Consider the following 26359-nt stretch of genomic DNA (forward strand, 5'->3'; position numbering starts at 1 on the left):
CCTGTGAAGCCAGAAATACCCACAGCAGAAATAATTAGCAGTGGGCAGGAGAGCTTCAGTGGGGCTTTAGCATCTGTATGCTGTTATTAGCGACTTTAATACATTAATTTGGCCAATCTTACCTGTGGGGTGCATCCCTCTTCACCTGAGTTCCTGTGGGGGAGTACAGTATTACAGTGGCTCAGACTCCTGCATTGAGAGGATTTTCCTCTGTGAGGCTGGGATAGGTGGGTGGTGTGGAGCCACCTCAGATCAGCCTCTGGAAAGCCACAGAAATGCTGTTCAGAGCCTTTGGGTGCAAGTGGTTCTTAGACAAGATTTTCGGAACAGCATGAATTGCTGTTCTCAGAAGAGTTGCACTTCAGGGAGCAACTGAGAGAGACAGATGTTTTCAAAGCCTCAGGTGATGGGATGACATAACCCTAAGAGAGAGGTGCACCCTTTCACTTGGTTTTGCTGATGCCATAGGTGAAACATAGAGGGCATAGTGGGATGATTTAGCAGATCTGGGCAAAGCCAAATTTCTTTGATGTCAGAACACCTTCTTATTCTTTATATCTCGAAACCACTCAGAAACAGCACCTGAAGTGTCTTTATTGGTCATGACTTTAGATTGTCTTCTGCCTCACTTCAGAAAAATTCAGTGTGAAGTACTATCAAAAGTATTTTAAAGGAAAGAAAAGCAGATGAGGATGGGTTAGAGACCTGATTTTTACCTGAAAGCTTTGTTTACCCTGTTTAGGTTAGCATGGGATTTGGAGTGTTGGCTATCATGTGACATGGGATCAGGATTACGTTTCTTTAATTAAACTCCAGTATCTAATTTTTTTAATGTGATTTTAAGACCTCATGTCTCTTAGGGCCTTTATCACAAAAGCTCTAAGATATGTGAGTTATCATTATTTGACTTGATACCATTTAACACACTGTGTGCTTTTAAAAGCTGAGACAAAGTCTAAGTGGTTTGCTGATGGAAGTGCATAAGCTGATAGGTCTTGGTCCTTGTTCTGCGTGACACTCGGTGGGGGGAGAGTAGTTGTGCTTCTGTATGTTCCTTCACAGAGTGGGCACTGAGGCACTGGAGCAGGTTGCCCAAAGGGACCTGTGGATGCCCCATGCCTGGAAGTGTTCAAGGCCAGGTTAGATGGGGCTTTGAGCAACCTGTTATAGTGGAAGTTGCCCCTGACCATGGGATGATGATCGTTAAGGCCCTTCCAACCCAAAACATTCTAGGACTCTATAACCGTTCTGATTCAGTAAGTATTAAACTAATATTTCAGTATGTAGCTATGTACCTCATATGAGGGTTAATTAGCAATGTGCTTATAGAAGTAAGCATGATTTTTGCATTTCTGTGAAAAGAAGGGAGTAGCAAAGTATCTGCTCTGGACTAACTCTAGTTTGAATAGCTTCTGCCCATAGCAAAACAGGGACAGACATTTGCTATATTCTGTCAGTAGTCAAATGTTAGTGATTACTGTGATCTTTGTCTAAAGGTAAGTGTTGCTCAGAGTATTAAAATAAGTATTTGCTAATCCTTTATATATGTTTCTTTCTTTTCAAGATTTGAAGTCTCAGCCACGTAGGGAAAATCAAAAGCACAGCTTCCTGTCTTAGAAATGCATTATTCTTGGCTACAGTTGCTTTGCTTTTATGTGCTGTTACTTTTAGCCTGAATTTAGTGCACTCAAGCATTCTCTTGATGCTCATAATGGCTGCTGCCTGTTATTCAGATATCTTCATCAATCTCTTCATGATTGTTCCTAAGGATTTTTTCTCCCTGAGACTCCAGGCTGTTCAAAGCCCATCGGTTTGTTAAAAGTCTGATTAAACTTTTGGTATATCTGACAGGCCCATCTGCAGGGATTCCAGATTAACCATCTGGAATCATTTGATCTTAAACTGTATTAAAATAACGTTTCAATAAACCCATGTTTGAATGCTACCACGTTTATCCAATAAATACTATCTCAGCACTGGTTTTTATTCACTGAAGAAATTAATTCTCTTTCAGCTGCCTCACCTGCAATATCTAGTCAGATTTTTAGAAGTTTTTAAAATTTATCTTAGCAGGCTTAGATACTCACTCTGTCCAATAGGGTGCTGTATTTTTATTAAGCACTTGCTTAAAATATGCTATAGAAGTAAGAGTTCAAACAAGTCATTGTCAGGCATTGTAAACCATCTTTAGGAAGACATAAACCATTATTAGGAATAGAAAAGTTTTTCCTGTACTGTGTGAACACGATTTCTATGGTCACTCATTCTTCTGTTAATAAATCAGCCACTAGGGCAGTGCAGCTGGATTCAGCTGAGATTTGTTGTCCTCCCCTAAGGTCGCCATCAGCCCCACGTGTGCCTCTCCTAAGAGTTTCCAAGCTGATCTACTTTTAGAGTGAGGCATTTTTTCAAAGTAGAGAAATTGCTTTCCATAAGTGCTTTTCTTTGAATTTAGCTGAGCTTTGACTGCTGGATGATCTAGATAAATAAATCCTAAACCCTAGGTTCTTTCTTTTCCTGGTTTTAACTTGCTGCTCTGCCTACAAGTTTGCTTTGTGAGAGTTGAGGACAGAAAATTGCTAAGCACCATGATAGAGTGTGTCGTTGAGCTCTGCAGCTGGAGACACTAATGATAACATCCAAAGCATGCCATCTATATGCAATATAAATAAATAACTTTCCAGTAGATCCTCCTTTGAAGGGGGAAAATAAGCAAGGCAATAGCATTAGAAAGCATAGTTAGTCTGAAATCCTTGCTAAGCTGCAGATTATCCACAGCTATTTCCATAGCCCTTTGTGGAGTCAGCTGGCCTCCTGCAAGCAAGCAATGAGAAAATATAAGGAAGGATTTTGCACTGGTTTAGGCAGTCTTTTTTTCCCACACAACCTCTGGTTCACTTTTAATATCTCTTCTTTCCCATGGCATTTAATATTTTAATATTTCTTTCCATATACCTCTCTTTTCTGTCAATTTTTATCATGCACACAAAAAAACATTAGGAAACAAGGTGAGCTAAGCTGTTAATGCCTATTGCGTATTAGTCATGTTAAACTAACTAAGCTGGGCAGACAAAACTGCAGCCTCTTACCTAAGAGAAAGTTATATTTTCATATGCACTTGCCATAATTCTTTATTCTTGCTAGTTCATCCCTTTAAAAAATAAGGATATTTTGAATAGATGGAACTTGATCTGTAAAGCACTCCATTAGCACAAAGGATACATTATGCTAATAAGATGTTATTAAAAATATAGGAAATCCATGGCAGAAGAGTTTCTTACCTAACTGCCCATATGACAATATCTTTTATATCTGACTCTGTTTGTAGCTAAGTACCTAAAATTATTTTGAAACACATTAAATCTCTCTTTGAATTAAATGTGTCCCACAGGTAGGAATTCAGCTACAGTAGGAATTAGTTTTTATATACCATAATATAATGATTATTTTTCTGTGCAACTCATCTAAGGAAGTTTCAGAGGAAGTAAACATATTTAGAAAATATTTGGAAGACGCATAATGCTACAACTAACAGTAAAAGAAACTAGATATATCAGTCAAAATATCTAATTTCCCAGGGTTTTGTACAGGCAAACAAGCAAAAAAAATTCTTCCCGTCTGGATTATTCACCTTCTGTAATGCAGATAGGACACAGCATGGGTACAAAACAGATGGGATAGGCATATAGTGAAAAGGGAAAATAAGAAAATGAACAAAAAATACAAAGGGAATTGCATTCACTGTTGTGTACCACAAAAATGGCAATTTCATTTTCTGAAAAAAAGATAAAACAATGGTTATTTTGCTGATGTAACCTCTTGATCTCTTATAGAAATCTGAGATGTGTACAGCTTTCAGAAACTTCGGTGTTGAAATGTTGCAATTCTAAAATATTATCATTCTGTGTAATATTACTATTTTTTCAGGTTTTGTTTGTTGTTTTGTTTGTTTCAGTAGTTTTTCATTCTCCCCAGTTTGGAAAATACCTTGTGCCTTCTAAATGAAAGTATTTGGTGCCATTGTCCTATCCCACCAAGATTTCAGCTGGCTATCTTAAATGCCTAAGATATCTGTGTATGATAAGGGGGTGTGAAGTTAGACCCACAAGGTATCAATCTCCTGGAGTGGCAGCTGGTGGCTTGGCAGAGCACTTTATGATTCCTAAATTTATTAGTAGATGCATATGTTTAGGCATCTTATTTACCTTCTGGGTGGGTGTGGACATCTGGACATCTATCTGGTAATGTTTCAAAGGTGTTTCCAAGAAAGAATTATTCTCATGTACAGCCTAGAGTCCAGCAGCAATTTACTTTCTGGGTTTTTTTTCATGTCGAAGATGTTTACTCTTTCGTGGTGATGTTCTATTACCTATTGGGAAGGTAATATCCCATTTTGAATAGTATTTCTTCACCATCAGAGAATAATATACCCACACACAACTTGTTTCTGTTTTCAGCTTTGGACAGATTTCCTGTGTGTCATATTTCTTTCATAATAATTGAATCTTGCCCACATAGTAGCCAGCATGAAACCTGAAGCGATCAGATTCTCCTTTGCATCTCATCTGCTCTCATTACAGCTGTCAGACAAGGTTATACCCTGTCTAGATTCATAACAACTTTAATGATGTTTTTCATATATTGGCCTGAAAAAAGACAGTTCAACTGTCTTAAGATTCTCCCTTACAATGGGAACTCCACAAGAAGTATGAATCATTATTGACACACTCAAAATAATCTGACATGCTGCTTTAAAATATTAATGAGAAAACCCTTGAGTCTTTTGATATTAATAATTGTTTCATGTTGTAATTGAATTTGAAAAGCTCTGTTAAGATTTTTATCCTCTGAGAGTAACTTATTATTTCTAGGATAAAATTGTTTGATAAGTGGTTTAGGTGGCAGCATTCTGAAGAAGCCCTTTGCACTTAATTTTTCTATGAACAATGAAAACTAACAATACACTGTAAATGCAAACTCCCAGGTCCAGAAGTTCTGAAAGAGTATGTAATTTAGTATCATAAGATTTCCAAAGAGGTCATGTTTTCTAGACGCTTGATCATCCTTATAATTCTCATCTGAAATCTCTTTGATTGGTTCTCTTTGCTGAAGGGAAATCTACAAAATATACACAATCTGTCATCTGATGCCACACTGCTGCTGTGTTCCAGGGCACTTCTGATTCACTGTGAAAGTCAGTTTTGCATCCCGGCATGATGTCTGGGTTTTTTCCCCAACACCATGATATTACCCAGTCACAGCCTGGGTTCATTACTCTGTGGAGCTGCTGTGTAGCCTGTTGGTCACCCTATTCTGTCTTCAAGTAGTTGGTTATTCCTTATTCCTACTCAAGTACAGTAATTTGCACTTGGCCTATATTTTTTTCCAAACCCATCGTCCGTTTGCCAATATTATTTTAATTCTATTCTTGTCCACCATGGGGTTTGCAACCACTGCCAGCTTACTTCTGTTTGGAATTGTGAAAGGCATAGTATCTCTGCAGATAACCCAGTGACTGCTGAAACTGCTGGGTAGCACTGGGCCTAGGTGGAATTCCATGGAACCCCATCAACAACTGTTTCTTAATTTGATGGAGGACAATGAGTAGCTATTTCTGAGTTCAATTTTCAAGCCAGTTGTTCAATCTATACTACTGTACTTTGGTCTAAGCAATATTTTCGTAGTTTGCTTAGAAGAATGTCAAGCAGTGTCAAAATGCTTACTGAAGTCATGATTTATCACACCTGATTCTCCTTCCCTAACTACAAAGCCCACTATCTCTCCTAAGAAGGAACAGACTTTATATAACATGATTCAGTTTCTATAAATTCATATTGGCTACTACTTAGCACCTTGTCTTCCTACTAGTATGTTTATTTACACACTAATAATTTGATTATTTTTTTCAAGAAGCTTATAGTAAATGAAGTTAGAGATAGAATTCTGTGTGTTCTCTTTCCCTTCTTTTTTCCTGTCTTTGTATAAAGAGATGGGTACAATCTTTGACTTTCTGATCTTCAGCCTCTCCTGTTTTTATCAAATTGTTACAAATATATTCTAGCATGCTTGAGATTGCTTAAGCTGGACTACTACATGCTTGGAGGTGAATTTACCAGGACTCGACCATCTGAAGTTTTTCAGCTTTCTATTTTGGGCAGATGATCAATAGCATATTCTTCCTTATTCTCACCTGAGTCTGTTATTAATGTCTGTGGCATTACTTCACCAGCTACAGGTAACCTCTCTGCTGGTGAAAGGAATAAAGAGAAAAGACATTGTGGTTTTTTAGCCACCTTAAGGCCTTAATGTCTGTAGTCATTTCCCTGAAGGCAGTGCCATGGAACATAGCCAAGCCTTACATCCAGCTCTCAAACCTATGCCTCCAGTCCTGGAGGAGGTGTTTGCATGGCTTCAGTGGGCTGTGCAGCTGATGGGTGACCTACCCATGCTGGAACGTAATTACTGCTGCCACATGAACCTGCAGCCTCAGGCAGAGTTGGATCACTAGGGACTGCAACAGCTCATTGCTTGAGCTTGCCCTTTATTAGTTTATGCCACTGAGTATTTTTTATCATGCTTTATTCTCTTTTTAGTTGTATCTTGTCTTGACCTGTCTGAGCTCCTCCCTATACACTTCTGGTACTGTTTTATATTTTTCTCTGCTAATCTGTATGCAGGCCATCCAGAAGACCATTATTGAGCTAAATGGATAACTTTCTATGCTTCTCCTTGGAAAAGTTTGTACTTGTTCAGTGTGTATTCTTCCAGTCTTCTGATCACTTTCTTGAGCAGAACTTTTTCATAGACCTCTTTGGCCCCAGAAGCTACATTCCATCTCAGGTCACTGCAGTCTGGTTCCTGGGTGTTTAACGTCCTTGTTCCACTGTTCTCTTCCCAGAATTGTCATCTCTAGTAGTTTCGGGCCACTGTAGTGCAAGCTGTTTTCCCATTCCATGTTATTTCTTAGAGATATTATTTGGTTTTTGTATTACAATCAAAAGGAAATCTCATCCCTCTTGCGGGACTTTCTGCATGAAAGTGACTAAGATCATACAAATTTTAAAGTTTCTGTAGTAGCACTTCTTACCTCTAAAGAAATATAAGAAATACTTCATTTTTTTCTTCAGTGATGCAGATTTTTAGAGAAACCATACATAAACAAAATGACCATTTCTAAAACAAATAACAATATTTGTCTAAGAATATTAAAATTTGCAAAAAATAACAGCTGTTAGGCTTCCACTGCATTCCCCAAATTACCAAATTTGATAATTATAAAAAGCTATCTAAGAATTTCATAATCTGAAATTATGTTTATTTTCCATGTAGAACATGAATTGTCTCCTCCCTGAGAATCAGAAATATTGTTGAAGAGATTGCTGACTTTTTAGCATTTTCTTACACAAGAATTTATAATGTATGAAAAGCTATTTTAAAAAGATTCTTCTAACCTTAAATTAATATGTTAAAGACCTTTAAGTCATTGGACTTTGAATTTTTGAAAGTATTTGAAATTTTTTTCACCAATAAAAATGCACAAGCTTTTTTTTTTTTTTTTTTTTTTAGAACTATCAGAAAATTGTTTCCTTTTTAGATTAATTTGGGGAATTGTGTTGTACTATTTTCTTTAATTCACTGTTTATTGATCCCTGGGGAATGCCACTGACTACAGGGCTTCAACTGGATTCTGCTCTGCTGATCACAACCCTCTGAACTCAGCCATTCAGACAGTTCTTGACCCACCTCTGTGTCCCTTCATCTGACCCACATTTCCTGAGCTTTCCTATGAGGATGTTGTGCGAGACAGTGTCAAAAGCCTTGCTGTGTATTGCAACATATTTACTAAGTTGACAATGGATGAAAAATATGAAAAATGCAAACAGCTCATGGGTTACTACTTGGAAGACTGGCATCACTTTTAGAGATAGTTGTGAAAATGGGTCCTACAGTGAGCTGAGTAGTATTTTAGAAATGTAACAATTAATGTAAGACATAGTAATTTTCATTTGAGATGTCCCTTTTTTTCCTTGCAGTTGTTTTTGTTTCTTAAGCTTTTTTTTTTATCAGCAAAGACTGCCTGATTAATGTGACTTTTTTGACTTCTTAAAGACTTCAGAACAGAATCTATAAAGTATTTTGACATTTTGTAATTTAGTCATAATTAAACAAAAAAAGTTTTCCTGGCCCAGCTCCAATCACAACTCATATATTTCACAAATTTTAGATTACGAACTGCTGAGTGTAATCCTAGAAATCTAACGTAATATCTGAGCATCACTCATATCTATTCTCAATATTTTATGTGGAAGCATCAGCATTACGTCTTCCCTTTCATCTGGAATAGGCAGCATTCCTAACTAAACCATTCCATATGAACTTCAAAACCTGATTGGAAGAGACTTCAGTTTATTCATTTCAATTCAACAAATATTGGGCTGAAATTATAATGTATACATTAGGGATAGAGTTAATATTTTAATCTCTTTCCTAGTGTTTGCATTAGATTTCCATGCTTCTAATTTTCCAGCTATAAAATTTACAGCTGAATTTAGCAAATGTAAACAGTAATAAATTGACATGTTCAGTGCAGCAAAGATGAGGGCTTAACATCTCCTGGCCATATCAGCTGGTACTTCCCTGTCATATCTGGTCTGGTTTCTCATAGCCTTCGATGAACATTTTTCCCTGAAAAGAGCGGCTTTTGATCCATGAATAGGACTGACCTCTCCAGCATGTTTGAGGCATTGGGTTCCTTAGTTTATTTCTGATTTGTGTGGAAAATGTCCTTCCTTCAGTATGTGATGAAAGGCAACACTTTAGTCTGTGATCAGATAATTTGGTTTGATTTTCCATTATCCTTATGTAATGAAAAGTGTGATTAATTATTTTGTATTTATCTTTTCTAAGACATGCATGATTTTTTTCTATGATTCTGTCATTAATTGTCTCCTTTCCAAAGGTGAATTTGTCTAATCTCTCCCTTTTCTAAACCCACCCATATCTTTGATTATCTTTGACACCTTTCTCTGTAATTATTCTGATTCAGCTACTTCCTTTCTGAGATGAGAAGAACTGTGTGTAGCATTGAGGATGCAGAACACAAGGGATTTGTATGGTGGCATAATGATGTATTCTGCTTTCTTTTCTCTTGCTTTTCTACTATTTGATTCTCCTTTCTGACTGCTGCTGAGCACTGAACTGAGGTTTATAATGAACTATTCACAAGTTTCCTGAGAGCTAGTATCAAATTTAGAGCCTGTTACTGTATATGTGTAGTTACAGTTGGTTTTCCTTATGTGCATTTGCATTTATTGACACAGAACTTCAGCTCTAATTTTATCAACCAGTCACTCAATGCCATGAGATCCATGTACAACATTTTGCACTGGACTTCTGTTTTGCTTTGTTTGTTGCATCATGTAAATCATACTTGGTTTCTATATCCTTAAACTTTTTGGGGTGCTGGTTGGCAGCAGGCTCAGGAAGAGTCAGCAGTGTGCCCTGGCAGCCAAGAGGGCAAGCCCCATCCTTGGGTGCACCAAATACAGCATCACCAGCCAGTCAAAAGAGGTGATTCTACCACTGTGTTTTGCATCAGTGTGGCCTCACCTGGAATGCTGTGGGCAGCTCTGGGCCCCACAGTTTAAGGATATGAAGGTCCTTGGATGCACCCAGAGGAGGGCAGGAAAGCTGGTAAGAGGGCTGGAAGACACTTCCTGTGAGGAACAGCTAAGGGCATTCAGTTGGTTTGGAGAGAAGAAGGCTGAGGGGTGACCTCACTGCTCTCTCCAGCTTTCTGAGGAAGGGAGGCGTACAGACAGGTGCTGATCTTTTGTTCAGTTTTGATATCCTGTGATAGGATATGTGGGAATGGTTCAAAGCTCCACCGGGAAAGGTTTGGACTTGACATTAGGAAGCATTTCTTGGCTATGAAAGTAGTGGGTCACTGGAACAGACTCCCTAGGGAGGTGGTCAATGCCCCCAGTCTGTCAGTGTGTAAGAGGCATTTGGACAATGCCCTTAACAATATGCTTTAGCCTTTGGCCAGAAGTGAAATGGTCGGGCAGTTGGACTAGATGATTGTTGTAGGTCCCTTCCATTTGAAATAGCCCAGTCCTATTCTATTCTCATCTATGAGACTAAGAGACAAACAGATTTTATTCCATGATAGCATGTAATTATTGAGAAGCTGTGGTTTGGGATCTGGTCAGATTTCTGGAGGTGCAAGTGTTCTATATGAATTGAATTATCCCCCAAAGGGCTTTAATATGGGACATGGCTTTCCTTTCCATTATTTTTCATTCTACACCATTCTGTCATGTTTGTCCCCATGTCCTCATATTGAATAATTACAGTTTGTGCCAATTTGCTTATTAAAGAAGGCAGACTGCCTCTCTTTTATTTTCCTTTTGGTCTAAACTGGCTTTTGTAAAAGTCAACATTTCAAAGAACTGTGAAAGTTGCCATTAAAATAGACCTACCTGAGTTTCCTTTAAATGAGCCAGCTCTACTTCTGCTCACAATATGAGGGAATTGTATCAGCAGGGGAAAGAGTGACATAAAGTTTAACCTCCCAGGTGTTTATTTAGCTAGTCTGGGCTGCACAGCATGGTTTAGTAGGCTTAAACTTATTTGTACCTGAAAGGGAGCAGAAAAAGGATTCAAAGAGCTTCACAGGAACTCTAAAAATATATTCCAGGTGTACAAAGATGCCTTTTTTGGTGATACCTTCAGCCCCCCCGTATCTTCCCCGCCATGTATAAGATTTCTTCCAAGGAGTAAGGACATACTCTTGAGGCTCTGGTGTCCCTCGTGTACAGGAGAAGATTCTTGGTGAAGATCTATCACAGTTCTGGATGCAAGGAGAAGGAGGAGAAGTAGGTTAACATTTTCTCTGCCTGACATAATCTCCTTCAGGCTGTGTAATTCAGTCTCTCTTTTCATGCCAGAACATGACCTGAATAAGCACCATCACCTCTGTCCTAGATTAAATCTGAGCTTGTTTCCCAGAAAGAAACTACCTGCTCACCAAAAGCTCAGCCTAGATGAGCCAGAGTCAGGGACTCCAAAGACAATTCCAGGTGAAACCTGTCTCTGGTCAGGACATACTCTCAGTGCAGCAAATGAGCAGTTACTTTTGCCAGGTGCAGACTCTCTTGCTACATCTGCATTTCTTTGCAGGAGTAGCCTCAAGGCAGGAGTTAGGGCCAAATCTACTTCCCATATGCTAAAACATCCTGACACTTGGCTCTGGAACAAGACAAGAAAATGCCTCCCATACACCCAACATGCAGGGACGTGCTCACCAGCCATGAGGGGATGCTTGTGGTGGTTTTGTACTGACAGAGGGAGAAGAGTCCTTTCTAGAATGGCTCCAGTGTAGCTTGTGTATTTGCATGCTGCCTGATTACAGGCTGAGCTTAGATACCTTGGAAAGGAAATGCTCCTTTCAGATGCACCCTGGCCTTCAGGCTGCAGAATCAGACCCAGATGACGGTAAAGGGAGCAGTGGGGTGCAGTGTCAAGTGAAAACTGCTGGTAAGACACAGGAGTGAATAGCATATGAAGCCACAACATATATACAGGGACCATCTACTGCAATCAAATAAACTGTGCCAGGGATGTGTGGTATAAGAGATCACACTGGGTCAGACATGACAGGACAAGCAGCTTTGGAAATTCATTAGGCACTGATAGAAAGCAAAGCTTCACTGCAATTCTTGATAGCTTTTCTGCCCAGTGGGAATCCAGCACAAAAGCCTTTTAGCACACACTTTAACTGGGAATACCTGAGCAAACTGATAACATTGCAGCTTTTATGGTATTCTTGTTTCTCGGGTATCACAGCAGACCACTCCACAAAGGATTATAAGGATGTGTGTGTGTGTGTGTCTGTGTGTGTGTTTATGTACCTCCCTCTGCACATTCAGGTAGCAGCTTGAATGAATTAAACACTGTTATCCATAGTGAAAACTACAGTGGGAAGGGTCAAACAAGGACATGGCTTTCTCCTTCCACCATCTTTAATCCTACATCATTCTGTCACGTTTGTCCCCATGTCCTCATATTGAATAATTACAGTTTGTGCTGAGTGAAGAGGCTGCTATGTTAGCTGCCAAACACATAAATTCAGCCATGTTTCTAATTATAGTATTGTTCCTTCCAAAGACAAAAAAAAAACAATTCAAAATTGAATCATTTGTTCTCTGGCTTAAATATGGCATATTCATACACAAGTGAAAGCACACGTGGGATAGATCATCTACTAAATATGCTGTTAAATGAAGATTGATTAGGAAAAACAAAGTGATGATCAAGAAAGTTTCTTATCTCCACCTCCTCTATCTGTCATCTACTATTGTTCATCACAGTAGCATTTCAACAAACACATCCAAAAAAGGCAAAAAAATGTCAAAGTGGACATAGAAGGGGTTTCTTTGGTGTGATTTTCCTTGTATATATGAAACAAAATAGTAAAAGAAAAAGAACACTGACCTCTGCAATGTCCAAAAATAATTTGGACTTGATACCCACAGAGAGAAATACTGTACACTACTTTTCTGCCCCACCCTGCAAACCAGATTATAAGAAAAGTTTTCAGACAACCTGTGCTCATCCATGCTGCCTTATATGAATTTCTACACTCTTGTGAATTTTAACTAGCTCTTGGTTATTATTCAAGGCTTTTATTTCTGTGTGATTTGATTAGTGGCTGGTCTAAGCTACTGGGTGTCATTCAGGCTTTGGAGATTACTTCTGAGGTGCATTTGTGTGTCAGCCACTCCTGCAAGTCCTCTCAGAAGGTTCCACTTGGGTCAATAATATGAGCATGCTGATAAGAGTAGAGGTTTACTTCTTACTTTCCATTCACATAGCATTTCCTGCATGAGATGATGTGATGGCTTTGGGTCTGCCTGAGGGTTGCCTTTTGTTTTTCTGTTATTCTCTGAGATATCATAGAATGGTTTGGTTTAGAAGGGACCCTAAAGATCATCAGATTCAACACCCCCTGCCATGGGCATGGACACCTTCTGCTAGACTAGATTGTTCAAAGCCCCATCCAGCCTGGCCTTGAACACTTCCATCCACAACCTCTCCTCTGGGCACCTGTTCCTCTGCCTCAACACTCTCACACAGGCCCCTTGTCCTATCACTTGTACAAAGTCCCTCTTTCATGTAGCAGGCTTCAGGTACTGGAAGGTGCTCAAATGTCTCCCCAGAGCCTCCTCTTTTCCAGGCTGAATAGCCCCATCTGTTTCAGCCTGTCTTCACAGAAGAGGTTCTGATCATCATTATGGCCTCCTCTGGCTTTACTCCAGCAGATCCATGCCCTTCTTATGTTGGGGGCCCCAGAGCTGGACACAGCACTCCAGGTGGGGTCTTGCAAGAACAGAGTAAAGGAGGAGAATTACCTCCCTCGACTTACTGCTGTGGCATAACTGTTGTCAGTGAAAGCTTTGCAATTTTTTTCATATGATTTTTAAGCCATGTTTATGGATTAACAGGAGCTAGAATAATAATATGTTCATTTTACTATTATTACTTAGCTATTTAAGAGGTATCTGTAAAGGTGGTTAGCTAATAGTGGCGATTAGAGTGTCATAATTCACTGAAATCTTGAACTAGGTATTTTTGTTTCCATGTCACACTTTGTCTGTCTTTAAATGGGTACTGCCTCATGGTAATATAATTGTTTCATGCATGTGTTATTTACATTGTGCATGAAGGGAAAGAAACTATTCAGTAGAAAAGAAGTCATTCTTACAGATTTCAATGCATTGTTAGAATTAAAATACATTCTCTATGTCTGTTGTAACAGGTAAGTGGAAATAATACTCTCATTATGTGCTTTCAGATCTAATAAGGAGGTAAAAATATCTTTTGGCATTCTATCAACAAAGAACATCTTTCATAATTGCAGTGTAAGCAGTGAAAGAATTTTAAAAGGACTATTAGCATAAAAAATGGCCAAGGTTTGCAATATTCTGCTGTTCTGAAAGCAGTTTGTTTTGGTACCCCCTGCATGCATAATCGATTTCCGTGGGATTCAAAAACCTTTCCAAGTACCTAGTCACATGTCAAAGGTATTTACATTGGCTTTAGTCACTAGCAGACATTTCTTTCATTCTTTCTTCTGATTTCATTACCAGCTTTCAAAGTGGTATGTGCAGCTTAGGTGGAGGTAAAGTCATTACCTGATGAGCACTTTAAGAAATACTTTGGGTTACAAGACACCATCAAACCTGAATTTGTTTATTATATCAAAAGATCTGAAATACAGTGTGATCTGCAAGTAGCTCTGAAATTATCCTTAACACTGATAAGTGAAGGCAAAAGCAAATAAAAGCAATTATTTAAAGAATATAAAAACAATTAACACAAAGTCAGTTTGACAGAAATTAAGGGAGGTCATATTTTGGTCTGCTTATTGTAAAATTAGATGTAAAGGGTTTTCTCACTTCCTGTTATTCAGCTGGCAAACTAATTAGTCATTAAATTAAATATGAGAACTTTGACCCTATTCTTAGGATAACTTTTATTATCTTTACACACTGGAGAAAAGCTAGATGTAAAGTCTCACTTGTTTATCCAGTTCTTCTCTGGTGATTTTGTTAAGAGTTTGCTCAGATGTAGATCTCCTTTCTCTTCCTCTTCTCTCTTACCACCCTCATCCCCTTCACTTTCCATTGTTTCACTCTTAAACTTTCAGTGTTTAAGGTTGGCTTTATTTTACACTTTTGACTTTCACTGTATCCAGTTGTATAATTAACAAGTAATTAATATATTTCAAGATAAACCACTGTGTTCTGACCAGTCGTGTTTAAATACTGTGTTCAGTGTTTTTACATATTGAGACTTCTTTTTAATTCAAAATAGGAAGCTTAGATCTCTATCACACAATAGACAACCAAATAGATAAGGATTAATGCTTGGGGTTTATTTTTAATCTCTTCTCTGAGTAAAGGACAAAGGTTCCCAGATCCCTTCTGTGGACATGGAGTACCTTGGAACATCTTGGAGCTCCAGTACCCCAACCTAGTCTGTGATGGTTGCTCTGACATTATCATTGTGGTAACAGAGTATGTGGATGAAATTCTGTGAGCTACAGAATTATACATGAGATTGGCTTACACAGTTTGTTCAAAATCCTCCATCTTTCAGAGTCAGAACAGAAAATATTTCTAAGGACTTGCAGCAAAAACTAACTGGGGAGAATAACCCATAGCTAAGCCGAAGAGCAAGAGGGGAGAGAGAACACAAGAAGTTCTCCCTTCTTTCTCTCATCCCTAACAAAGCTGGGACACATCTCAGCGACATAACACATCAGTCCTCCCTCTTAACTGGTAAAGTCATTTTGGGCAACTGGGCAACAGGGCTTTATGTTTATAAACATATGTTTATGCTGCTGGAGAAATAAATTCCCTGACCAAGTGCAGACAACAATATTTCTGATCTTGGCCTGGGAAAATTAGATAGTCAAATGCAATTTTTAATTTAAAGACAAAGAAGTGCAGTGGGAACAAGGACTTGAGAACAGCAAATACAGGGTAGAATTTCAAAAAGCACTGTAGTGCTAACAGGTGTAGTATAGTCTTTTCCAGCATGCTGCTGGGCTCCCAGTGCTGGGTAGATGGCATTCAAGAATTGTCTCCTGCACTATTAGCCAACAACAACCTCTGTGTATTTTAAAAATAGACATTTTTAGTATCTGCTCAATTGTTTCTCCATGGTAAATACATAGCAAAAGTACCTGCAAACTCCTGTCACCCAGTTTTAGATCCTTGGCACATTTTAAGGGCTATCAGAGTTGTAGTCTCTAGGAACTCTCCACTACAGCTGCAAATGGCACACAGTTGGACCAGACCAACTCTGTGCTGGGCTGATTAAATTGGTAGACAGTATCCCTGCAGCCTGAATTTTATTCAACTCAAGTCAAATTGATTTTAGGAAGATGAAGAAGAGGAAAAAAAATCAGACAACATAGAGTGGTTCAGCTGTTGCTGCTACCTTTTCCTGCTATGTTTCCTGGACATTTTTCCAGTTGTTTGTGTGCTTTTATGGTTTAAGATTTATAACTACTTTCAGGTTGAGCCTCTGCCTGCTACCAGTGTAAAATGTTGTGTATTTCCTCATATAATTCTGGAAAATGAGGACATACCTTTGAGACTGTCTCTTCTTTAATTCAAAAAATTGCATTCTGTTTTGAAATTTTCTATAATGATACAGTTTTACAATATGTTTCTAGTAAAATGTTTATAATCAAGCAGGTAGAGTGCATAATTGTATCGAGTCATATGATTGGATAACTATATACTATAGTAGTAAATGGTTATTATTATGCTCCAACTATATATTGCTGTTACTCTGGGTCTTTTTACTTTGTCATTGTCTTGAAATATGTAGAGTTATAATTTCTTTGTGCCTGATAATCTTAGTCATACTTCTATCTTGCTGAATCGTGTGTACACACAGATACTGGGATGATATCCTGTTTCCCTTATGTCTCTCCCATTCTGATTTAGCACTTTCCCAGTCTTTAATGGAAGAAAAGGGCTTTACAGTTCTGTCTGCAGAGTTATAAAAATGTTAGTGGCAAGCAGGTATCTAAGAAGATTAACTACTCATGTTTCAGCTTTTCCTCAGTAGTAGTTAGCTCTTCTGAAAATGCTAATCAGGAGACAATAATAGTCAGGATACTTTGTAATTTAATGCATTCTTACCTTTTTGCTCAGTAAATTCACTCTTGTTACACAGTTTCCATTTTATAAGTTAAATTTAAGACATCTTGTCAGGCTTTGTATCCTACAAATTTTTTTATGCATAAAGATTCAGTTTTAAAAGTTTCTTCTCCTTTCATACTCCCTCAATCTTTGTGGGAAATTGGGTAATAGTGAAATATCTTGCAGAAAAAAAGTAATTGTGTTTGCCAAGTTACTCTTTTGAAGAACCACAGAGATAAATAGGAAATAATGATTTTCGGTTCTCATCAGCAAAAAAAAAGTCAAGAAAAAGCCATATTCAGTGAGATGACAATCTGGGTGGGCTGGAAGTGTACAAGGAAGAGTGTCAAGCAGAGTTTCCATTTTGGTTGGAGAAATCTTCCAAATCTGGAGCCAGGAGTCCTGTACATTAATTTCATTTATTTGGGTGGTTCCATGTTGTTGCAATGAGATCTCTAGAAAACTCTGTGTAGTAGCTTAACAGTGGTGAGTGACCTATTGTACACCTGACCTTGAAGATTAACCTGGTAGCCCAGGGCACTGCTTCATGTAATCTTAAATACTTAGTGTAGTCTCATATACCTGCTTTGAACCACTTGAACTGCAGTGTGTGAAGCTGACAGGAAGGTAATCTCATGCTGTGAGAGTGTATTTAAAGGTCACAGAAGAAGATTTAAATCAAAATTATCCAAAGCGTCAATTTTAATAAAAAGTGTTTCAGTCTGCAGAAAACAGCCTTGATTTAAATCATTGCTCTAGTTTATTTTTCATTTGCCCTTGCTTTCCTAAGGGAAGGTTAATCCACATTAAGTAGTAACTATTAAAATACATTAATTTGCAAGTAAACATACACTTTTGCACTCAGTTTGATTCTTATTTTTAATAGGATGTATTCTAGTAATATTCATTTATTAAAGCAATTATATCTCACAGCATATATTTGTTCAAATGATTAGTTTTTTAATTTCTTACATGTTTTAATAGTTTCTCTCAGTTTAATGATGGACAATTATATAATCTAATTTCACTTCTATTAGACTAAGCATTTATATTTCATGCAGATGTCCATAGCTTAAGCCTGGAGATTTTAGTTAGGCTAAAGCATTAAAGTCCTCTTGAGACTCTACTGCCTGCACAGGAGAAAAATAACAGAGACTACTACTATTTTATTTCTACCTAAGGATGTCAGCAGAAAATAAATTATGCATCAAAAGCCTTGATAATAGCGTCATATCCATGTACCCATGTACCACTAATAAGAAATCCTAGTAAGTCCTACCACTAATAAGGACTCCACACTGAAGTCTCTGCCAACTTATAGCCTAGGTGACAATTGTTTCTCACACCCTGAGCCCATCCTTCACTATGATTTGGAGAATTTAGCAACACTTACCAGCTAGTCACTGAAGAAATAAGGTTTTTGGTGTGAAAATCCTGATGGGTCTAAAAATACCGTATGGTCATGTCCAAAGAATTATGGCTCAGTGTTCAAAGGGAAGCCAGCAACAAGTGGTATCACTCAGGGGCCCATACTGGGACCAGTGTTATTTCATGTCTTCATTACTGATGTAGCAGTATTGAGTGCACCCTCAGCAGGTTTGCTGAGAGGTGCTGTTGATGGGCTTGAGGAAAGAGATGCCACCCAGAGGGACCTCAGCAGGATCCAGGAGTCGGCCCATGTGAACCACATGAAGTTCAAAAGGTCACGTGCAAGATCTTACACCTGGCTCAGGGCAGTCCGTAATATCAGTACAGGCTGGGGGATGAACGGCGTGAAAGGAGCCCTGCTGAGAAGAACTTGGGGATCATGGTGGATGACAAACTTAACATGAGTCAGCAAAGTGCACTTGCAGTCCAGAAAGCCAATTGTACTCTTGGCTGCATCACAAGAAGTGTGCCAGCAGGTCGAGGGAGGTGATTCTACCCCTCTACTCTGCTTTCATGACACTCCACTTGGAGGGCCATGAGAATAATTGGAGGGCTGAGAGAATTGGGGCTATTTAAACTTTACTTTTTATTTTGACCTTTCAGTTTATAAAGAGAGCTTATAAGAAAAGTGGAAAGAGGCTTTTTTACCATGGTCTGTGGTGAGGGGGAAAAGGGTAAGAGTTGTAAATTGAAAGAGCATAGATCAAAGTTGAATAGAAGGAAGATATTTTTTACAATAAGGATGGTGAAGCACTTGAACAGGTTGCCCAGAGCAATTATGGATGTCCCAAAACTGGAAGAGTTCAAGGACAGGTTGGATGGGATTTGAGAAACCTGATCTAGTGAAAGATCTTCTTGCCCATGTCAGGGAGGTTGAACCAGAAGAGGTTTAAATTCCCTTCCAACTGAAACCATTCTGTGATTCCCTGAAATAGCTGAGTATTTTATGTATTGCTTATTCTCTCTAGAGAAAGGCGTGTACCCTAACCACTGCATAGATGGATGAAAGCAGGGGACAGCAGCCTCTTCCCACAATTTCCCACCTGATTTTCTGCAGAATAGCACTGACAAGTGTCTTCTGAGACACTTAACTAGACTGGGCTCTCCAGGCAAGACAGGCAGTCTTGTAGAGTGCAGGGATCAGAGAATGTTTCCATGCCTTGAACTCAACATTGTCAAGACAAGGCCACCTTGCCATCTAAATTGCTCTCTGGATCAAGCCAGAGGCTCTTATTTATACTCTCAGGTACTAGTGAGCTTTGATGTTTTGGATGTCCTGTTCCAACCACTTCATTGGTCCCTTTGAATGATTACTGAAACTCAAGATGACAAAATTAAGTATCTTCCAGCTCCTTTGCATCATATTTGCTTTAGTTATCAGGGAACACACATTTAAGTCTATCACTTGGTGCCGGGCCAATAGCCAACATTTCCAGTACCAAGACTGGCAATTAGCATGATGGCTGGATGGGCTCACATGAGCATAACACTATTAATTAAACTGCAACTGCGTTAGTCAAGATAGCAAAAGTAATTTGTTGGAATAAATATTTTATTAGCCTGGCCATCAATAACGCAAAATAAGAGGTTTTAATTAATTAATTTACAAAAATATTCACAGTGGTGGCTGTAACTCTGTTTAAGGATCTGGAATCGGGTCTCATCTGTCAAAGAGTATATTCCCACTTTATCACTTCTTGTTAGTGGTGCTGTAGGTAGCAGTTACACAACTATAACTACTTGTTTGTTAGTTACAAGCCAAGCATGGCTGTCCCCTCCTGAGCAGCAGTACCTGACACTTGATGCTAAAGGGCTCTTTTTCTTCCTTGTTGCTTTGTTCTTTCAGAAACATGCATTCTGACATTTAAGTACAGAAAGATATAGTTGGATTATGGTGGGTTATGATATCTCCTAGCATGGTTAGTCACCTCATCTTTTTTTTCTCCTTGAAAAGACTATGAAATTGAAAGAGGGTGAATATATTTTTTATTTCTCCTGGTATTAATAACTAAACAGATGGAGGAAATGGTGTGTTTTAAACAAATATACATCATAAATACAACAGCTAGCAGTGATTTCTAACTGAATGAGGGGTATTTACTAATGCTGAGGAATATAAAGAAATATAGTTCTGAGAAGTAGAGAAAGGCTGCTGATTTGCAAGAAGGTCATAGATTAGGCAAAGTGTGTTTCAAACACTGAAGAGAGTGGGAAAAGATTAACTTTAAGGAGAAGGTCTACTAGAAGAGCAAGATATAAGCTCTTAGGACTGTAGAACTCAGGCTTGTCATGACCCACATTTTTTGGGAAGACTGAGCACTTTTCCCTATTGCTTTCTCTGTGTCAGTTTGTTTATTACTTGTTAGAGGGGAAGTCTTGCTGTGCTTTATCCACATGTCCAACATCTTAGACATTTGAGAAATCTGCTGGAAGTACTTACAGAGATATGTTTTATATGATATGCATGGATATAGAGTACACATGTACATATAAAGCAGGAATTGCATTTATAAATAAAATTAATTTATACAGAATACTACTAATAAGAAAAAATAAATACATGATGGGGAAAGAGTAAATTCTAATTTCTAATTCTAAATGTTTGATCTTCCTTCACAAACACTTAACCCACAGGCTGTACTACAATTCGTTTCTATCATGTTCATTATTTATTCAGCAGTTTTGCTCTTCAACATATTTTAGTTGTGTTTAGGAAAAAGAAACAAACCCAAGTGACTTATGTAGTCAAATTGCACAACACAAATGGTCATCCAGAAACATTGTAAATAGACAGGTGACATTCAGTTATGAAAAATCACCTGTGTTCTGGTGTTTCTGTGGTGCTAATGCAATATTTTTTTTAATTATGTGTAACCTTCAGGTGACACAAGCCTTACATCTCAGGTATTATTTGTCTTTTTATCTCTTGGAAGCCTTTATATTGTATTGTTTTAGTTGTCATGCCTGAAAGGTGCTCTAAACTGTGAAGTTTAGGGAAAAAATGTGCTTAATCTGTAAGCCGGTGCTGGTCCTGGGTGAGCATTTACCTCAGCAGGTAAACATGAGCACACAGTGACCCAGCCAGCCCTGCTGTGTCTGTGGGTCCCATCCTGCTGCAGCCACCATGACACCAGGCACGTGGGAATGGGCAGCTCAGGCATAGATCCATCCCAGCCATCTCCAGCGAGCGCCTTCTCCAGAGCTGGTTTGCATTTAGCTGGCTCAGAGCATCAGTGCAACAAAGTGCTGTTCACCTGAGAGAGGCTGTGGAAACACCACGCAGCCAACTGGACACAAAAAAGCAGTCAAGGAAGCTGCTGATACTGTAGTCTGCTCAGAATGAGAGAAAAGTTGATTAAAGTCACTTTGTCAAAACACCAGCGAGGTGAATGCCCTGGAGAGGAAGCTCCAGCAGGATTGTGCCACAGTGCTGTGACAGCCCTCATTCACAAGTAGCTCAGCTTCAGCATCCTGTAGCTTAATTCTCCGTGGGAAGATTAATCCCTTGGAGAAGGATTAAGCTGCAGTGAACTAGGGCCACTTTATTTCTGAATGGGAAAGGCCACACAGGGATTTAATGTACTTTATCTTATGTGCATTGATTTCACGGCTTTAGTTAATTCATCTTAACTTCCCTGAATTCCCTTGTGTGGACAAGCTTTTTGTCTGTGGAGGGGCTTTTGGAGCTGCTTGTAAAGCTCCTCGTGCAGTCCAACCAGAAAGCAGGTTGGAATGATTTCCGTGCTTCTGAAGGAGCTTATACCTGTCTAGATAGTATTAAATTACCTCTTTCTCAGATGGTTGATCCGCAACATCCTTAGAAGAACTATTTTAATTAGATTTTTTGAATGGACCAGAGAAAAAGGAGTGTTCTTAAAAGTAATCTCTGGGCTATTTTTGAAATCTCTCATGAAGAGTCTTTTCACGGCTTTCAGCTAGCATGAATTGTGTACAGCTGCACAAACAATATTTTCTCAAGATTGGACATGTCTGGCCAGTGCAGTTTAATAGGTTTCCTTGCCCAGTGGGATTTTCTTCATCTTTGGTCATGATCCTAAGAAAATATTTTGTCTGTATGGATAAGGTGTGAGTGGAGTTTCTATTTCTTGATCCTAAAGATCTTAATCCCTTCCTCTTGGTGGCACAAGTGACACAGATATGGGTTAAGGAGCATGTTTTTGTGGGTGCTGCTGTTAAAATAATGGCATGATTTGACTGTTGTTGGCCTTTGGGGAAAATGATTCTGTTCATTTCCTGCATAGTTAATGTGAATTACTGGTAAGGTGTTTCCTGATGTCGATGAAGCATAACCCAGTTTTACTGTTCAGCTACATCATGACAATTCACTTATCAGTTTTAAATTTTGCTAAACAGTTCTTCACTGGGACACTTTATTCAACACAAAAAGACATCTCTTGTGGGTTCCACAGAAGTGTTACTATGACTTAATTCTGTAGCAGTCAATAAATATTTTGCCATTTTAATAGGCATATGAAGTACATAGGGGGCCCACATTCATGTGGAATAAGTCATGTGAGAACAGAAGTATTGAAGAACAAAGAAATGTAAATAATAGCTGAACATCAAGATACAGAAGTTTTCCATCAGTATTACTCAGTAGCAGTATTCATCAATACTGATCCCAGTGGGGCTAGGAAAATATTCTAAAATATAAAATGCATATTTATATATAAAATATGTTATGTGACATGAGCAAAAGAGACGAAATTAATTTAGCTGCTTATGACCGTTTGCACTGAAATTTGCAAATGCAGGAAATAGAAGTAAATATTTTTAAAGTCTAGCTGTGTGTTTATATATCACTGGACTAAAAGCTTTATAAATGTTCAATGTGTTCTACTGATTGCTTTTCCTCTTCTTTCACACAGCTGATTGGATTTGTGTGTGCCTGTTACGTGATCAGTATTTTCATGGAGGAGGAGGACAGCTGTAAGTACTGATACTCACCTCACCATCTCTGGAGCCAAGGTACCTGGGCTGAGACTCAGTCTTGCATTGAACTACCAAGGCAAAGAACAAAGTTGGAAAAATGGCAGAATCTGGCATTCATGTGCACAACCAATTATGCTTAAAGACTTACTTATTTAGGTACTAGCAAGTTATCTAGGTAGGATTGCACCTCTGAGCTTCTTCATAGAGATTTGTGAACCTCTTACATGAGCCAGTCACAGTGATGAAAACTATGTGATCCATGTTGGATACATATAGATATATATGTTTCTTTATGTATGTACATTTACATTTGAATCAAAGCTCCTGAAGCCTCTTAATCTGTTTTTCCAAATGACAGCTTTATCAACAGTAAAATTAATGGGGAAGACAGACCAAGCCATTTACAGTGTGCAGTATCACTCTGATCAATAACTAGGCAAACCTGATCTACACTTACAGGCACCTAGACCATATATTTAAAATGCTGACCCCATGCTCTTAACTTGCCTTTATCAATGAAACTCTTACCTATATACACTCATATTGTTCCAAAAGTTTGAAAATGTGCACACCTTTAAAAAATATTTCTCAAAAAGTTGTTAAGGGGGTATTGGAAAAATCTGAATGTGCCGAACAATTTGGTAGGATGCTGTGTGAAAAGTGGTTGTGAGAGTTGCCTAAGGATGTCACCATACCCACATGACTAGGGTAGCCATTGGTAAAAGCAGGAGAGAGAATGGAAAAATATTGGATGAGCAGAGGAGCAAATACAAGAACAAATTAAAAAAGGGACAATATGTGATCATGTAAATTACTTCCTCTAATTTAAAATGAGGTAAACAGCAAAATAGCTCTCTCTAGGAGAAAAAAAAAAAGAATTTCAATAGCATTTTATGGTTTTAGGATAAATAGCATTTATTTGTATTTATGCAACCATATAAACTTTTATTCATAAATCTTTTTACAGTTGTTTTGTTTCTTCACAGAATAGCTCTAGTGGATGAATATCATATGAAAAAATTAATTTAGTTTTTAGGAAAACATTTGACAATATCTGGAAAATCTTATTGAAAACATAATTCAAGTAATTCATGCCTGTGGTGAGAAAGCAGACTGTTTGATTGAAAACAGTATGAAGAACTATGAACAAAATCCTTTTGCACTGCTACAAATGGTACAATGTTCAGTTCTCTATTGTCATGCAACAGACATTAGTATCAAATCTATTTTAACAATTTAATTTAGGTTTTTATTAGGAAGAAAATATATCAAAGAGATACTCAAATAAAATTGAGTGGTAAGGAGACATAAGCATGTTGTGCACGTAGTGTACTGTGGAAAGGCACAAGGAGCCTGGATAAAGATGGATGCTGCAAAGGAGAAATATGAACACTTGGAACATAAAATGTAAGGCTTGAGGAGAAAAAGCACAGAAAATGCTCCCTGGGAAAGCTGGAAGCTGCCAGATAGTCAGGAATTGGTAACACAGGATATCAACAGAAGATGGCACAGCTGCACAATGGCTGTATAGTTTGGGATGGATAAACACAGTCTTTGGTCAGTGAAATCCAGAGACAGCTCCTTTCCATATGGCTGTGATGAGCCACGGCAGCAGCCAGGGCTTCATATGGATAGCTGGAAACCTTCTTTATGAAACAGTGACTAACTAAATTCCTGGAACAGGGAGGCTACTTTAGGTGTTAGGGAAGGCCTGCAGACTGATGAGGAAGACACAAACTCCAGTGCCTTTGAAGAATAGTCATGTGTGCACATGCACATCCACATGCAAACACAGATGCATCTGTACCTGGGAAGGCAGACTCTTCACTTTTTACACAAATATGTTATGTAACTGTTAGGTTTGTTTAGCCCTTTATAACGTGCTTCACATATCCTGTTTTAGGCATGTGTGAAAGACAAAACTCCCAGCAAAGAATATGTGTTCATGGAAACTGCAGTCATGTGCTACAGAACATTTGTGGTTTACATATTCAAGGCCTCACCAAAGGGTTTTTGTCAAGTTAAGGGCCCTGTTCACTTTGAAAACTTGTCTGTTTCAGAAGAGATGGGGCCTGATTCATTTTCCTTCTATGGTGACCCCACCTAACTGTCTTTCGAGGGTTTCGAGCCATATGATACAGATGGAAATTTAAATCACTGAGAATGGAGAACTGGTGACATATTTATCAACCAATAAAACACATCAAGTTCTAAGGTGATCCAGTATGTAGAACTAACCCAGTTTCCATTCTCCTCAAACAACTCAGGGGTCTGCATTTAATTTCTGCTTGTCTTTCAGAATTATCAATAACAATTTGGTCTTCTATTATAAGTGAAAATCACCTCACTTGTCTTGGAAAGTATGGTGTAATGTTCTTTTTTAGGAATGGACAAATTTCCCATTTCAAATTTATCTAAAGACACATTTGATCTTCTAGACTCTTGTATGAATAGGTTTTTTTGGTTGGCAGAGAATGACCTGGGGCAGGGGCAAGAGCAGTGCATAAAGGAAGGAAAAAGAGGAGCAAAGAAGTGGAATAGATACAGCTAGGAGATTTTACAACCATTGGAGAGAAGTCATTTCTGATTTGCTACTTTTTTTATTGCATTCTGAGATTCTGAACTGGATTAAAACCAAATGAACAGCTCTTTAATATCTCACTTTGTGTCTTAGTGCCCATTTGTGTTTTAGAGCCCTCTAATGCTTATAGATATATACATTAAAGACAAATGTTAACCCCTTCATAGGAATCCCACAGACATGTTTTAAATAAAGAAACATCTGTTTAAGGCACAGTCAGAAAATGGTTTGGTTTGGTTATTAGCTGAGAAGAACAGGACTTATTCTGGAGAATTTTGCATTGCTAACTTGCAGCATAATGAACAGAAAATTATTCTAGTTGTAAGTACAGTGGTGCTTCAAAACAGATTGAAAGTAGGCAGTGTTTAGGATAAAAGTCCAAAAAACTGGAACTGAGGCCAATTTTATGCATTTTAATATGATGCAGCAGATTTTTTTCTTAGGTAGATGCAGCTATTCCATCATATTTTAGCAGTGGTTTGCACAGAATAAATTCTCAGCCGTCTGAGAGTCAAAGCCTCCCTAATTAAATATACTCTGCAATATTCAGTGCATCAAGTTAACCCCAGTTCTTGGTCTGAAACCCATCAGGCGGACTTAAAAATTAATAATAGCTGCCTGTTTAGCCTCTGTGCAATGCTTGAATGGATTTTGAGCGTGACATTTCATCTGATGG

The 26359-nt window shown here is 38.3% G+C and overlaps 1 protein-coding gene across 3 annotated transcripts in view; it reads left to right on the forward strand.

Annotated features, from left to right (window-relative positions):
- NKAIN3 (sodium/potassium transporting ATPase interacting 3) overlaps positions 1-26359 on the forward strand; it is a 353627-nt gene that overhangs the window by 299652 nt on the left and 27616 nt on the right. For 2 of the 3 annotated variants that reach the window (XM_042036133.1, XM_042036134.1), the window contains exon 5: positions 23039-23099. In XM_042036133.1, the coding sequence (XP_041892067.1) occupies positions 23039-23099 (61 nt within the window). Of the gene's footprint in view, positions 1-23038; positions 23139-26359 lie in introns of all 3 variants that reach the window. The other variant, XM_042036135.1, reaches the window with a different exon arrangement.

Source organism: Corvus kubaryi, unplaced genomic scaffold (genome assembly GCF_017639235.1).
Source record: "Corvus kubaryi isolate FWS band 111438036 unplaced genomic scaffold, C.kubaryi_AGA036_p1.0 37385, whole genome shotgun sequence".
Classification (NCBI taxonomy): Eukaryota; Metazoa; Chordata; class Aves; order Passeriformes; family Corvidae; genus Corvus; species Corvus kubaryi.